The following is a 14,405-nucleotide window of genomic DNA, read 5'->3' on the forward strand; positions in this document are numbered from 1 at the left end:
ATATCTATGACATGTGTGTAATCACTATCTACTGGCCAGAGAAATGTAGAAATACGTCTATTCCCTACATGTAGTACAAGGAACACCGCTTGCACCTCACCCACAGTCTCACCCTATTGTATGTTCTACACACTCAGGCTTACCGTATAGGTGGAACACCTCCATGCATATCAACAAGGCACTAACATACAATAGCTCAACAGCATTTCGAAAACATCAAAAGCATGTAACACAGCATGCATATACCATATCCCCATGGGACATGGTGGAACCACAACATGGCTAAACCGAGGACACGAAAGCTTACCTCTAAGCTAGCTATCCAATGCCACAAGCTCAAAGTCCAATCACAGCAGATCACAATCTGATATGGACCAAATATAAATCAATAAACATGTACCACATGCATACAAATTAAAGACAACGCCTTTTCATTACGTTTTCAAGTCTTAAAGTTTCTAACAAAGCCACAAGCCCTTAATCACATGATTCTGGCTTAATCCATTAAATACAGAAGTTCAACTTCATCAAACTAGGGTCCACAAACCCCCAATAGCCTACTGTACACACATCACAATTACTGTTCTGCAAAATCCCACAATATCCGGATATTCCTCGAGACCATATCCGGATATGCAATATCCGGATATCTCACTGTCCATATTCGGATATGCAATATCCGGATATACAGATTCACCATACGAGAGCCGTGAATTGTTGGGCATGCCAGATTTACAGTTGTTGGATATTGCCCAATTTTGCAATCGTTTCCCTAATATTGATTTGTCGTATGAGGTGTTGGATAGTGACAATGTGCGGGCTGGGGAGGATATCACAATACAGGTTACTCTTGAGCGGGATCTTGAGAGTAAGACCGAACTAGGACCTGTTGATGCTCCCAGGTATCCAAAAGCCAAGGAAGAAGGATGGTGGCTTGTTGTTGGTGATACGAAAACCAACTTGTTGCTTGCCATTAAACGGGTTTCCCTGCAGTGGAAGTTAAAAGCCAAGCTGGAGTTTGCTGCTCCTGCTGATGCTGGAAAGAACTCCTATGCACTTTATTTCATGTGTGATTCATACCTGGGTTGTGATCAGGAGTATGGTTTCACTGTTGATGTTAAGGAAGCAGATGGCGGTGATGAGTATTATGGCAGAGACTGAAAAGGTAGTTTTCTGGTCACAGCCTCTTATCAAAATTGAAAGGATGCAACGTTGTTCCTTTTGTACAGCGCCAACATGCATTGGTCCATCCTTCAATTTGGTGCATTGGAATCAAAATATCCATGAGTTTATTATAAAACTTTTATTGACGTGTAACATTCTAGATTCTTACACTCATACTGCCAATAATGTCTGTCTGATATCTTGATAATTGCTTGAATGATTGCCAGACTCCATAGGAACCTCCTTTTAGTAAATTTGAGATATTTGTTTGCTATTAGCCTATATTATCGAAATTAAACCTAGGGTATCTGTTCAGCTTTTACTGAAATATTATTTGGCTCTTGGGAAATGGATACTCTAGATTTCTCTTGCGTGCTCTTTTCTTTAATCATCTTTTGCCTGGCATATACAACGAATTTAGCATTGCCATCCCTTCATGCCAAAATTTTGATCCTTTCATGATAACTGTTATTTGGCATTACTTAGCGCTCGTTGGTTCTGGACTTGATAAAATTTGTATCCTTTACAGTTTTATGAATCTGCAAATGGTATGGAAGGATATTACTTCCCTGTTGAAGATTATGTCTTCTTCTGGTATGCACTACACCTAATCCTCATTTGGAATTTACTTGTTGATTGAGAAGTAATTAGATGCTTACAATTGTACATTGTGGCAGGCAAGGAAGTATTTGCAGCAATAGGAACTAGCACTGTAGGTTGCTTATTGGAACACTGTAGCCAGCGGGGCATTAGTGGTAGCATTAGGAAGCAAAGTGGATAGGTTACCTTCTTTCTTGTTTTTTGGTTTTTTTGCTTTGGGATAGTTATGTCACTGTAGTATAATATGAAAATAACACTCCTCGGAATTAGATTTTTTGAAATACTACAATTGGTAATGCTATTGCAAGTTAAATTCAAAAGTATGATCTGTTAGCTTTTAATATTTTAGAGGATGTTTTTGAAAGTTTCTTTCATTCGTTATAATTGTTTTGAAAATGTATTTAATAATTCTGAATATATCTTTCTTGTCTAAAGTAAATTTTAGCCCTCACAATTCTACCATATAATTCTAATTCTTTTTAAGGTCATTCTGCAGAAGTCTTGGAAATAGTAACATACTTGATGAAAAATTGAAAATCATCTTGAGAGATTAGAATGGCGATGTATAATAAGTCTTGGCCTTCCGAATCAAAAGCATTAGATTAATTGAGCAAATTTTATTTATTTATTTTGAAAAAAGTACTAGATAATCAACTTGTGTTTTTATCAAAGAAAAGTCAAATTGCAGCAAATTCTGAAATTCTAAAACCCAAAATGTGTTATATTCAAATGAAGTACAAATAATGTATTTGATTGATTGGAAGAAAAGAGAATCATTGGTGACCAATTGTCAAGCAATGCCAATGCTGAGACTGCAAAGAGAATTGAAGAGAGAGTGCATTCGGGATAGTATAATCTTTCAAGAATATTTTTTATTGGCTAAATTACAATTTAGCACCTTATACCCCTCTTCAAAAAACCATCTTCTACTTTTAATTCAAACAATTAACCTAATTAAATTATATTACTTAAATAATTACGCATATATGTTAAGAGTGGCATCCAAATCCGTTACTCTCATGTGATGCCTCCAAAACTCATGTCGTTTTCGTTTTTTCTAAAATCTGCAAAACCTAAATAAAAAAGATAAAAATAAAAATTGCAAAACCTATTCTTGCGCTTCTCTTAAAACAATGTTTTAAAACTCGGATCGATTATCGACTCGGTTGAGGTACTGGATTATTGATGCAACTGGATATATTGTTCATATATTAAAAAAATATAAATATATTACTTATATTATATATCTTATCCTTAGTTTCTGCATTATCATCCCATATCTATTCATAAAATTCATTCCATTAGAGAAATAATCACAAGCAAAGATCAGGTAGACAATTGATACATTTTTGGGTATTTTCAATAGAAATAAAATAAAAATAAAAATAAAAGTCAAAAAATAAATTTTGCTAATTTCTTCCAATGAAGAACCAGAACCCACCCTCTCCTATCCAACAAAGAGAGAAAAACAAAAATGAAACCCCAAAAACAAATTGAACTTTATTATTCAAAATCAATAGCAAATTATAGCAATATATTATGTATAATAATAACATAAAACTACGTACACGAAGAACAGAAGGGAGCACGAAGTTCATCTGAACATTTGTTGGATTTGAAAGACCACAAAACAATTCAAATAACGATCTCTTAAAGAAAACCTCAGAAGAAGCACGATTCAAATAACGAGCATTGCTTTCTGAAACTCTATCAGCCACGCGAATGAAGGACAGCGGCTGGAGATCTAGGCACATTTTCGGCTGAGACTTAAGAGCAAAACGCGAACAGTTCTGGGACAATGAGATGAGAGTGATTTAGGATTTTATGGTGACACACAAACGATGCTGTTTGTTTGTGTCAATTTTTTTTATTTTATAAAACATTCATATTTGTCGGGTTTCGTATAATTCGTAGGGCCACATAGACCTGGCCGAGTTAACCAGTCCAAACTGAGTTTATTGCATAGCTGATCCAAATGGTAGTTCGAACCGGGAACCCACTTAGTCACCGAGAGTTCTTAAAACACTGCATAAAAGAGTTATTATTGTTCTTCTAAAAAAATTCTCATTCTCTTCTTATCGTTAGTGCGTCCTTGATCACCTTTTCCCTCACTTTCACACAACATCAAAAAAAAAAAATTATAAAAAAATTGTTATTTTTTTTTTTTTCTTGGAGTTACCCAACCCTAATTACCTTCTCTCCGGTATCTCCACAAGCTTCGACTCTTTGAGCCGGCTATGGGACTAATCCGGAGTGCGGGGGTCAGTGATGGCTAAAGGTTCAGCCCCCTCCCCAAGAATTTATTCTTCTTCTAAAATAGATTTCCGTTCTCTTTTTCCCCGTTTTGACTTCGAAGATACACACAATGGAAGAGCGTGGTGGCTTCTGCTAAAGTGTGCGACAATGGGAGGTGAATCAAGAGTGTGATGTCTTGTGCTAACTTGTGTTTTAACTCGCCTAAATACTCTGTCATCGTAACGCTCCCTGTCTATCTCTAACAGGTCTCTGCACTCATACTTATCCTATAAAATCCTCTCATATAACTTTCACTTCAGTTATTACTCTTCTAATATACAAACTTAAAATATTAAAAAAATCACAAGAAGCAGGAATATTTATAACTTATTCAATATTTAATGCTTACACTTGTCTTCATATTTCTTCATTGTGTTGTGCCTCCGTGATAGTAACCACTCTCTTATAACAATCACTTGAGCAGAAAAGCAGAAGGGGACTTACTAGGAAGGCCAGTTTCACCTACAATTCTCCTTTCAATAAATGTTAGGTTGGCGCTTAACTAAAACTAGGAGTTAAAAATTTGAGATATATACATATTTCAATAACAAAATCAATGTTACAGACTTATAAACACAATATATAGTTTAGATATGATGGCAGAAAGTAATTAAATTTCAAAAGCAATTTCAAGTAATTTAGATTTTGATCGGTCCAACGCTGATTGGGCTGGGTCTAATCACACACAGTTGAAGGTAAATGATGTTAATGAAGAGAAGAAAAGATTGATGAGTTGTTGCCGAGATGCTAGGCGAGATGGTAGACTGAGTTGCGAGGTGGTTGGGCAGTATGAGAGCGACTGGGGGTACCTGCAAAGACACTCTGACGCTCAAGTCAATTTCATATCCAAGGAGGTTCAAGTATTCAAAGAGAGATATCATACCTGGGCTAGTGGCTTTTGTATTTACAGTGCTTAGGCGTCGTGTTTATCACTATCCTTCATAAGACGGTGTTCACGTTCATTGGTGGAGAGGGATGGTCTCTCTCAGGCTATTCTTTAATGGGCAAGCCTATGTTTTGTAGTAGACTCAATAGGTATGGTGGCAAGCTGAAGCTGCCGTCCATCCATTGGTCCCTGGTGGAGGCCAACTTGCCTGAGTTGCTGATCTCGGCATTGATGATTCCTCCCAAGTTAAGTCACGTTGGCTTGATGGCCAAGTATTTAGCGAGATTCATGCCTCCTTTGCGGATGGTATGTCTTTGTGGCTATGTCGCTGGGGTCATTTGGGCCTTTATCTTGCATGTAGTAAGTCCATATCAGAAGTCCCCTAACTCGTTGCTTATCCTTTAAGCATGAGGAGCGAAATGTACTCTTCATGTGAGATGCATTCTTCATATGAGATCCTTATCCACTTGTGGCGAGATATGCCACATATTCATAATTTTTGCACTTAAGTGGGTTTCGGTAAACCATCATTTCGTCGTTAAAGAGACAGTTAATGTGATTTTAATTGTCAGAAGCATTAAATGTTGCCTTCATTACATGTGTGTTAAAGTGTTAACCCTTTAACCTTCAACTGACGCGCGTCCTATTTGCTGTAAAACAATTTTGTCTTTGTGTGTGATTACGCATATACCCTTCAATTACTTTTCATAAGTTAACCTTAAGGGTTTTAGAATGAACGTTAAGTGTTATGTCTTTGTGTTTCCTCATCCACTGAAGCTATTCTCTCTTCTCTTCCATATTCGCCTCTCTTGCTTTATGCTAATTTGCTTTCGTGACACGTTGTGAGGCGTTCTTTGCACTTGTGTTTTTCAAAAGAACTTCAACGATTAAAGTATAAATATCACATACAAATTTTGATGTGTTTCTTCATTCATCTTATTCAAATGCTGATAGTATCTGGGTGTTCCAAGTTTCTATTTATCTTACATTTGTCTTTTGCATTTGCATGTGAAGTAGCTGAAGCCTTTTCTAGTTTCTGGACTCTTCATTCTTGGGTTCTTCAATTCTGGTTTCTTCATTAGTGAGGAGTGTACCAATCATTCAAAAAATGCCTGACGAACACCCTTTATCTATATTTTTTAGAATGACTAAGAGGTTAGACTCTACGAGCCCTGAACTGAGAGGATTTCCTAGCCCTAGGTCGTCCAAGTTAATTAGCACTGGGGAGTGGTGATTAACAGGCAAGGTATTTCGCCTTGGGAAAAGGCTGAACTTGAGGGGACTATTCCTCCTACCTTGAGGGGTTATGGAGGTCGATCATTATCTCGGGCCCCTAGGCAAGCTAGAGGTTCATCCCGCGGGGACTATGAGGGATCTCACGAGTTGCCAAGGGTTCCATCCCAATAGAGCAGCTTTCCAGAACGAGTTGGCCTTAATTCCCATATTCCTTCCTCGTCAAAAATCCCAATTGTCATTTCCAATAGTTCAAATTCGGAATCAAGTCCCCATTCTGCTGCTAGAGCATCTCGCAGCCTTAACGTTATCCCTCCCAACCTCTCTCTTATTCCTTTGAATGTAGTATATCTCGCTGGGTATCCTTTCAAGAAGCATAAAATGGGTGGGATACCTATTAGTTCTCTTTTTAGTTTTTCTTCTTCTGATGCTTCTTCTAACACTGATTCCACTTCTTCCACTCTCAGGGAAATTATGAGTAAACGAACCTTTCTAGGAAGGAGAGCCTCTAGCCTACGAGATGCAACCAGTCTTGAGTAGATAGATGAGGACGTAAAGAAAGTGGTCTCAAATTATCACACCACAGGGTCTATATAGTGGAGCTTGCTGCCGTAATTTATCATACCAAAAGCAAATATTCTTGGTTATAATAATCATATAACCAATCAAATATTCAAATTTCATAACATAAATATAAACAAAAATAATTTTTCGTACTTTATTAATTTTTCATGTCAAATTTCATAACAGAAAAAAATTAATTTATAAATAATTTTATTTTTATTTTTAGTTAATAAAATAAAATTAAGACTAAAAAAAACATGTCGGAGCGTGTCGGAAAAAGTTGACTACATGTCAAAAAAGCGTGTCAGAGAGTTGACCACGTGTCCCAAAATATTGACCGCGTGTCGAAACGTGTCGGACACGTGTCCGACACACACATTCTTTAAAAATGAACGAGTCCGTGCTTTAGAGATCTGAACAAGGTGGCACCTAGCTTTTACATATATGAGTTAGGCCGGTTGGCACCAATGACAATAGATTTTTTTTTTATAGTAAATATAGAGTAGAATAAGTTTTTAGGTCAAACACTACAGTAACAGCCAAAATCTTTAAAGGGCTTTATTAGTCTCCTTTTACACAAGATAGTTATCTTATGTTGTAGAGATAAATTGGGTGGGTCCCACCATTACAAGAAAAAGAAAAAAAGAAAAAAGGCGGGGTGCGAAAATCGAAGTGAAAGAACATGAGAGAAGTTATCTTATGTGAAAGGAGATTAATATTTCCCATCTTTAAAAGAATAATGGAAGTCAGAGTCCAAGATAATATAAATAATGGAAGTCATAGTCCAAGATAATATAAATAATGAAGATCAATGGACTAAGCAGCAATTTATGACAATAAATGAGTTTGATATTATATCTCAATTCAAAATGTTAAAGACAAGTTTATGAATCCTTCTACTTATATGTAGGGGTGAATCGAGGGAGAAGCGAGCATTCGCACCTGCCCCACTCTACATTATAATTTTTTTTATATATAAAATAATATATTTTTTAAAATAATAGGCTATTAGTACTAATAATTAGTCCCTCTCCAAAAAATAATTATAATAGTTAATAGGCTTTAATGTTTCTATAATAGTATAATAATGAATGCAGATAAGTTATCTATATTCATTCCCAAAACAACATCATTTTGGGATTAAAAATTAAAAAATTATAATGATAAAGAATATTATAACCTTGAAATAAATTAAAATTACAAGAATACCTTGTTTTCTGTCCTAAAACGACGTAGGTTTAGGCTTACTGCAGATAACTTATCTCCATTCACTACAGAAAAAATAAACCCTAATTAATATCTCTTATTTGTCTTAATAATATTTATAAAATTAAAATTTTATTTTCGCCTCCTATTATAAAAAATTATGGACCCACTACTATATAATCCTTATTTAGTTCATTTATAATCAATGTGAGATTTAACTTCTTATACATAAGTTCAAAAAAAATAGTACAATTCTACACGAGTCATTCTTCACTTGGTAGTTGGTACCATAGAGTTAGTACTTTCGATTCAAAATAGACTGGACACCACTATGACAAAGGGAAATTGTGTGGTTGCTTGGGGCAAGTTTCAATTACATCATACCTTGCTGGCACCTTTCATTGAACCTCACTTCCCTGAATGCAGGCATAGTATCATCTTTAAACAACATATGGCATATTCTAAATTTTGTTGAAAGGAAGCTAGTGTAATGAAAATCTTTGAGACATGTATGTGTAATTGGTAATCAGATTCCATTTCTTTGGGGAAGACTAATATCTTTGTCAAAGAAATTAGAAACTGAATACGAGTCATATAATTATAACCCAAAACGGAACCCGCATGCCTTATTAAAAACCATATTTTTAAACTTTTGCACCATAAAATATGCTTAGTTATAAAGGCTTGCCACGTGTAAACTTGTGGTGAAAAGTTCAAGAAAAATAAAAAATCCCTATTCCTTTATTGAGTTGGAAAAATTATCTATATTTAAAATAAAAAAAGAGTAAAGATCTAAATTGGTCCCTGACAAAAAACTCGGTGCCCAAATTAGTCCCTCACAAAAATAAACTCGTTCGATAGTCCCCAACAAAGTGAAACAAGACCCACGTTAGTCCTTCTGTCAATCCAAAACTCACGGTGTCAATAACAGTGATGATGTGTCACGTTAAGTGACATGCTGGAGGCCACGTGGGTTGAGGAATGACGTCGTTTTGAGAGACTCATCCACGTTAGTTAGTATGGTCCCTAACAGTTTTAACAAAGGGGACCAGTATGGTCCCTAACATTTTTATCAGGGTCTTTTTTAGTTCCTGCTAAAGTTCTGTTAACACCAGTGCCACCATTTGCTATTAACACACCAGCAATGTCATTTCCCCTCGTACATGCTGATATTAGTCATGCATAACACAATCAACTTCTGCATAATTCACACCATGACATTCTTAGTTTAGTCTTTATAAATTGTTTCCATTCCTTTTTTTATCTCCATCGAGTTTATACAACATTTTGTGCCAATAAACATAACTTCAAATACATAAGTCATGCTATATACATTGCATGAACAACAATTCATTACACCAGCAAATCTCAATAGAACCACATTTTAAATTTCACTCTAGCCTACTTGCAAGATATATACATACTAGAAACATAAAAATAATGGATCCAGCAAACACCCTAGCATACATACACACATGCATCATTTCCTTCTGAACACCCTAGCAAACACCCATACACACCCGCAAACACCCTAGCACACATACACATATACACACATGCATCATTTCCTTCTCAACACATGCACACATATACACACATAACTTCAAATACATAAGTCATTCTACATATAACGCATGAAAAAAATCAACCTCACCTTGAAGTTGGGGCACCCAAAAAATGATCTATTAGGGTTTTTAAGTTTCTTGGAGGTTGATTTTTTCATGTGGCTTCATGCGTTATTTTTGTAATGTCAATGTTATTAACTGTATAGTTGAATTTGGTTTTGGAAAAGAAGCCACCTTGTAAATTTTTTACATACACAGTGATGCTACATCTGATACCATGGAGCTGAAAGATTGGACAATTAACAAGCTGGAGTTGAATGTAGCTGAAATGGAGTTCAAGTTGAACTTTTTGGACATGAAGCTCAATGATGAACTGCAGCTAGAGGTGAATGACCACAAAAAAAGATTAATGAGCACTGTATATAGATTGAAGATGCAGGCAGACTTTGAAAGGGTTGAGAAGGAAATGATGCATGTGTGTATGTGTGCTAGGGTGTTTGCTGGATCCATTATTGTTGTGTTTCTAGTATGTATATATCTTACAAGTAGGCTGGAGTGAAATTTAAAATGTGGTTCTGTTGAGATTTGCTAGTGTAATGAATTGTTGTTCATGCAATGTATGTAGCATGACTTATGTATTTGAAGTTATGTTTATTGGCACAAAATGTTGTATAAACTCAATGGAGATAAAAAAAGGAATGGAAACAATGTATAAAAACTAAACTAAGAATGTCATGGTGTGAATTATGCAGAAGTTGATTGTGTTATGCATGACTAATATCAGCATGTACGAGGGGAAATGACATTGTTGATGTGTTAATAGCAAATGGTGGCACTGGTATTAACAGAACTTTAGCAGGGACTAAAAAGAACCCCAATAAAAATGTTAGGGGCCATACTGGTCCCCTTTGTTAAAATTGTTAAGGATCATACTGACCAACGTGGATGAGTCTCTCAAAACGACATCGTTCCTCAACCCACGTGGCCTTCAGCATGTCACTTAACGTGACATGTCATCACCGTGATTGACACCGTGAGTTTTAGATTGACAGAAGGACTAATGTGGGTCCTGTTTCACTTTGTTGGGGACTATCTAACGAGTTTATTTTTGTGAGGGACTAATTTGGGCACCGAGTTTTTTGTCAGGGACCAATTTGGGTCTTTACTCTAAAAAAAAATAAAAAAGCTTGTCCTCAAAACTAGGCAAGATTTAAGGAAGGATCCTATTGCATATACCTTTTTTAACTATTGGGGAATTAAGTAAAATTTTATGGAAAATAATGTATAAACTAATTTATTTAAATCAAAAAATATATCTATAAATAAAGGGTAGCTCGGTTTACAGCAACAGACAAAATTATCTGTCACAGACATATATTCACCAGGATCCGTCGACGGATTCTGAAAAAAATATGTCTGCAACAGATAAATTTTTTCTACCGCAAAGGCAAAAACACTTTTGCCAAAAATTTAAGGGTGTTCTATATAAAATACGAATTCATTCTACTGACCGAAAATTTTATTCAGATCTAAAATTTTAATTAGTACGAAATAATTTTGTTGAACCTAAAATTTGTTGCTTCCGCTTGAAGACTAGAAACATTAGGTCACAAGCTTGTGAACTTTGGGCCATTGGGCTGAGAAGGATAACTAAACGAATTGGGCCATATGCTAAAAGACTACTTGTATTGTAAAAATTCTCCATTTTAAGGAAATATTGAACTAAATGTTAGTGGGAAAACTTCCACCAGTCAAACCCATGTTAGAATGAAATTTTTTGTTATCAAAGAGCTTGTTCTTGTTAGTAAGATGATTAAAGTTGCTTCCAATATGAATCCAACTGGAATCGGATTAAATCGGATTGGATTTAATCCGATTTAATCTTTTGTTATCAAAGCGCTTGTTCTTCTTAGTAAGAGGCTTACATGATTAGATTTAATAAAAACCACTCTCCATTAAACCCGACTACCGAGTGTGGGGTGGAGAAAATCTTTGTACGCAGCCTTATTCTTGCATAATTGCAAAGAGACTGTTTCCTGAATTCGAAACCATGACCTTTCAGTCATAAAAGAACAGTTTTATCACTGCTCCAATTCATCCCCTTTTAGGATTGGATTTAATAATAAAAAAAAATCTATTGCCACTATTATGTCGTATAAATCTTTATTTGTCAAATTTGGCTAAAGTCTTTCTTCTTCTTTTTTATGATCAAAATTCTATAAAAGACTTTTCTTCTTCTTTTTTATGCTTCTTTTTTATGATCAAAATTCTATAAAAGACTTTTCTTCTTCTTTTTTATGATCAAAATTCTATAAAAGACTTTTCTTTTTCTACCATCCTTTCCCTAATGGGTGCATTTTAGCTTGGATCATCCATGAAGATACAATCTGTTTGATGTGATGTATAAAACTTGATAGTTGTTTAATATGACCATCGTATAGTATAAGCTTATACAACAAAATCCCTTAATACATCAAAATAACGTATAACTTAATACGGCATAAGGGAGTGAGATTAGGCCTGGTAAGGGGTTAATGTATTAACATCATTGACCAGTGCAATTCTCAAGAATTAATATATTATTTAATATCAATACATTAAAATAAAAATTAATTTTTCAATATATTAATTCTAAATTTTGGAGATTTTTATTTTTATAAAAATTAATATATTTTTGGACACACTGATCAATGGATTTTTATAAAAATTAATATCATATGACATATTTTGAAGAATTATATAAAAATTTTATTAGAGAGTATTTTTATCTTATTTAGTATTATACAATGCATTACCAAACACTTGATGACATTATCTTGTACAATATTATGTCAAATACTGGATAGTATTAAATTTAATCAGGTCTTATATAATCAGGCCTTATACTATCAGATTTTACACTATCATGCCTTATCCTATTCTGTGCACCAAACATGCCCTTTGTTGTATCTTTTGAGTTCTTGTTGGTTTGATAGTTTATAGATTACGACTAGGGATGTAAATAGGCTAGGTTTTGACTTAAATAGGCCAAGTATGTGTAAAAAATATTTGGTCTGCCCTGATCTATATTTAAAAAATAAAATCCTTAGCCTAAACCTATTAGTCTGTTTAAGCATATTAAACATTCAACAATTAAAAGAATAACTAAAATAATATTACTTTATTATTCAAAATTATTAAAATGATAACTTTATTTAAAATAAATAATATGATATAGGCCGGTCTGTAGGCTTATAGGGCAACATGTATAAAAAAGCCTATGGCCTATTTTCTAAATAGATTTTTTTAAAAGCCTAGGTCTGTTCTATTTCACTATTTCTAATAGTTCAAGTTTAGCCTAATATAGGTTAGGCCGTAGGTCCTTGTAAGCCGGCCTAATCCATTTACGTCCCTAATTACGACTAGGTTGTTAAATCATACTGTTGGATGTTCACCCAACTTGAAGCATTATGCAATAGATGTGCGTGGACAGTGGTGAGATAGTAGTAGGATTCAGGAGACAAACAATATCCATAAATGTTATCTTGTAAGCATGTGAATAAGGGGATGTGGTATTCACCCAACTTGAGAGGGATAGGCCTCAACGATTTTTTAATTAATCAATGTTATAAAAAAAATTAAGCATAAAACCTCAATTTCATCATACAAATATTTGAATGGTATCGCTCTATTCATTTAAAGATTTTTATCATTAAATTAATCTTTCTAAGATTAATGTTATCATGTTAGTCTTTTAAAGATTTTTTACATAATTCCTGTCATCACTTTAGTCGTCTATATTTGGAAGAATTTGGTGACATTTTTTATCTTTTACTGCTTTAGTGAAAAAAAATCTTTGAGACTTTAATATTTGAAAGACTAATTTGGTAAACAAATTTTTTAAAGAACTAATATAGGGACACCTTAATCTTTGGAGGGCTAAATGGTTTGTTCAATTCACCAAAAAAAAATTGGTTTGTTCAAATTTTAAAAAGTATAACTCAAATAATTTTTGTTTGCATTTACACCATCTAACTTAACTCCATTTTTTTCTTTTATTAATTTAACTCTACACTACCAAACTTAACTCCAAATTTTGAAGTAACTTTTTCCACAATATTTTTACCATCGAATTTTTTAGATCTTACAGAAATGGACTCTTACATTACCATATGAACTGTATTCAACTGGTATTTAGATACTCGAGGGATAAGTATTTAAAAAAACATCTTTTTCGGCCAAAATTTACTTCTCTGGTAGAGATCCAAATCCATATAATTTCAAGACTCTTGAGTTTGTTAAGGAGCCACTTCTAATGTTATGTACACTGTACATTTATTAGTGCAAGTATTGTGCAAATGGCAATGTTCATTATAATTTCTCTGGTCAAAGAAACTCAGAGAAAAGAAAACAAAGGAAAAATAACTTCAGTTAATGAACATTGACATTGTTGCTACAGCCACTAGTCGATTATCATATCAATGACCAAAGATAATTAACAAGGTCGAGTACAGAAACTCGGAGAAATAAAGCTTTGAATAGATATGACGTGCGAAAGCATAAAGAGGTGCCAATTTTATTTTTTGAGGACTAAAAGGCTGTGGAAAATTTGGATTGCAGAAAATAAATTAGGAGTAATCACTTAGAATACGCTTTGGCCTTGATGCAATTTTCATTTGATTCTCCACACAAATTCACATTTGTCTACCCAAATAAGAAAGAAAGAAAGAAAAACTAAGAATAGGCATCCAGTAAGAAGCAAACAAAAATCCAATAAAAACAGATTTACATAATATTTTGAAATAATATCCATCTCGTCAAAGTATAAAACAACACATTCATGGTTATGGCTACATTAATCTTTCATTAGCATAATATCGGGAAATCGGAGGTGAACATGTTAAATTCCAGAA

At 34.2% G+C, this 14,405-nt stretch overlaps 1 protein-coding gene across 1 annotated transcript; it reads left to right on the forward strand.

Moving 5' to 3' along the window:
* Positions 1-723: 723 nt before the first annotated feature.
* Positions 724-1,161, forward strand: LOC133285972 (DExH-box ATP-dependent RNA helicase DExH13). Its single transcript, XM_061483299.1, has one exon. It carries the CDS (start codon positions 724-726, stop codon positions 1,159-1,161), a length of 438 nt encoding a protein of 145 aa, XP_061339283.1.
* The last annotated feature ends 13,244 nt before the right edge of the window (positions 1,162-14,405 follow it).

Source organism: Gastrolobium bilobum, unplaced genomic scaffold (assembly GCF_033153095.1).
Source record: "Gastrolobium bilobum isolate Gb01-03AN ecotype WA unplaced genomic scaffold, APGP_CSIRO_Gbil_v1 utg4364, whole genome shotgun sequence".
Lineage (NCBI taxonomy): Eukaryota > Viridiplantae > Streptophyta > Magnoliopsida > Fabales > Fabaceae > Gastrolobium > Gastrolobium bilobum.

Coding starts and splice junctions, on each gene's coding strand:
- LOC133285972 (XM_061483299.1), top strand. CDS start 724: ATGCCAGATTTACAGTTGTTGGATATTGCCCAATTTTGCAATCGTTTC.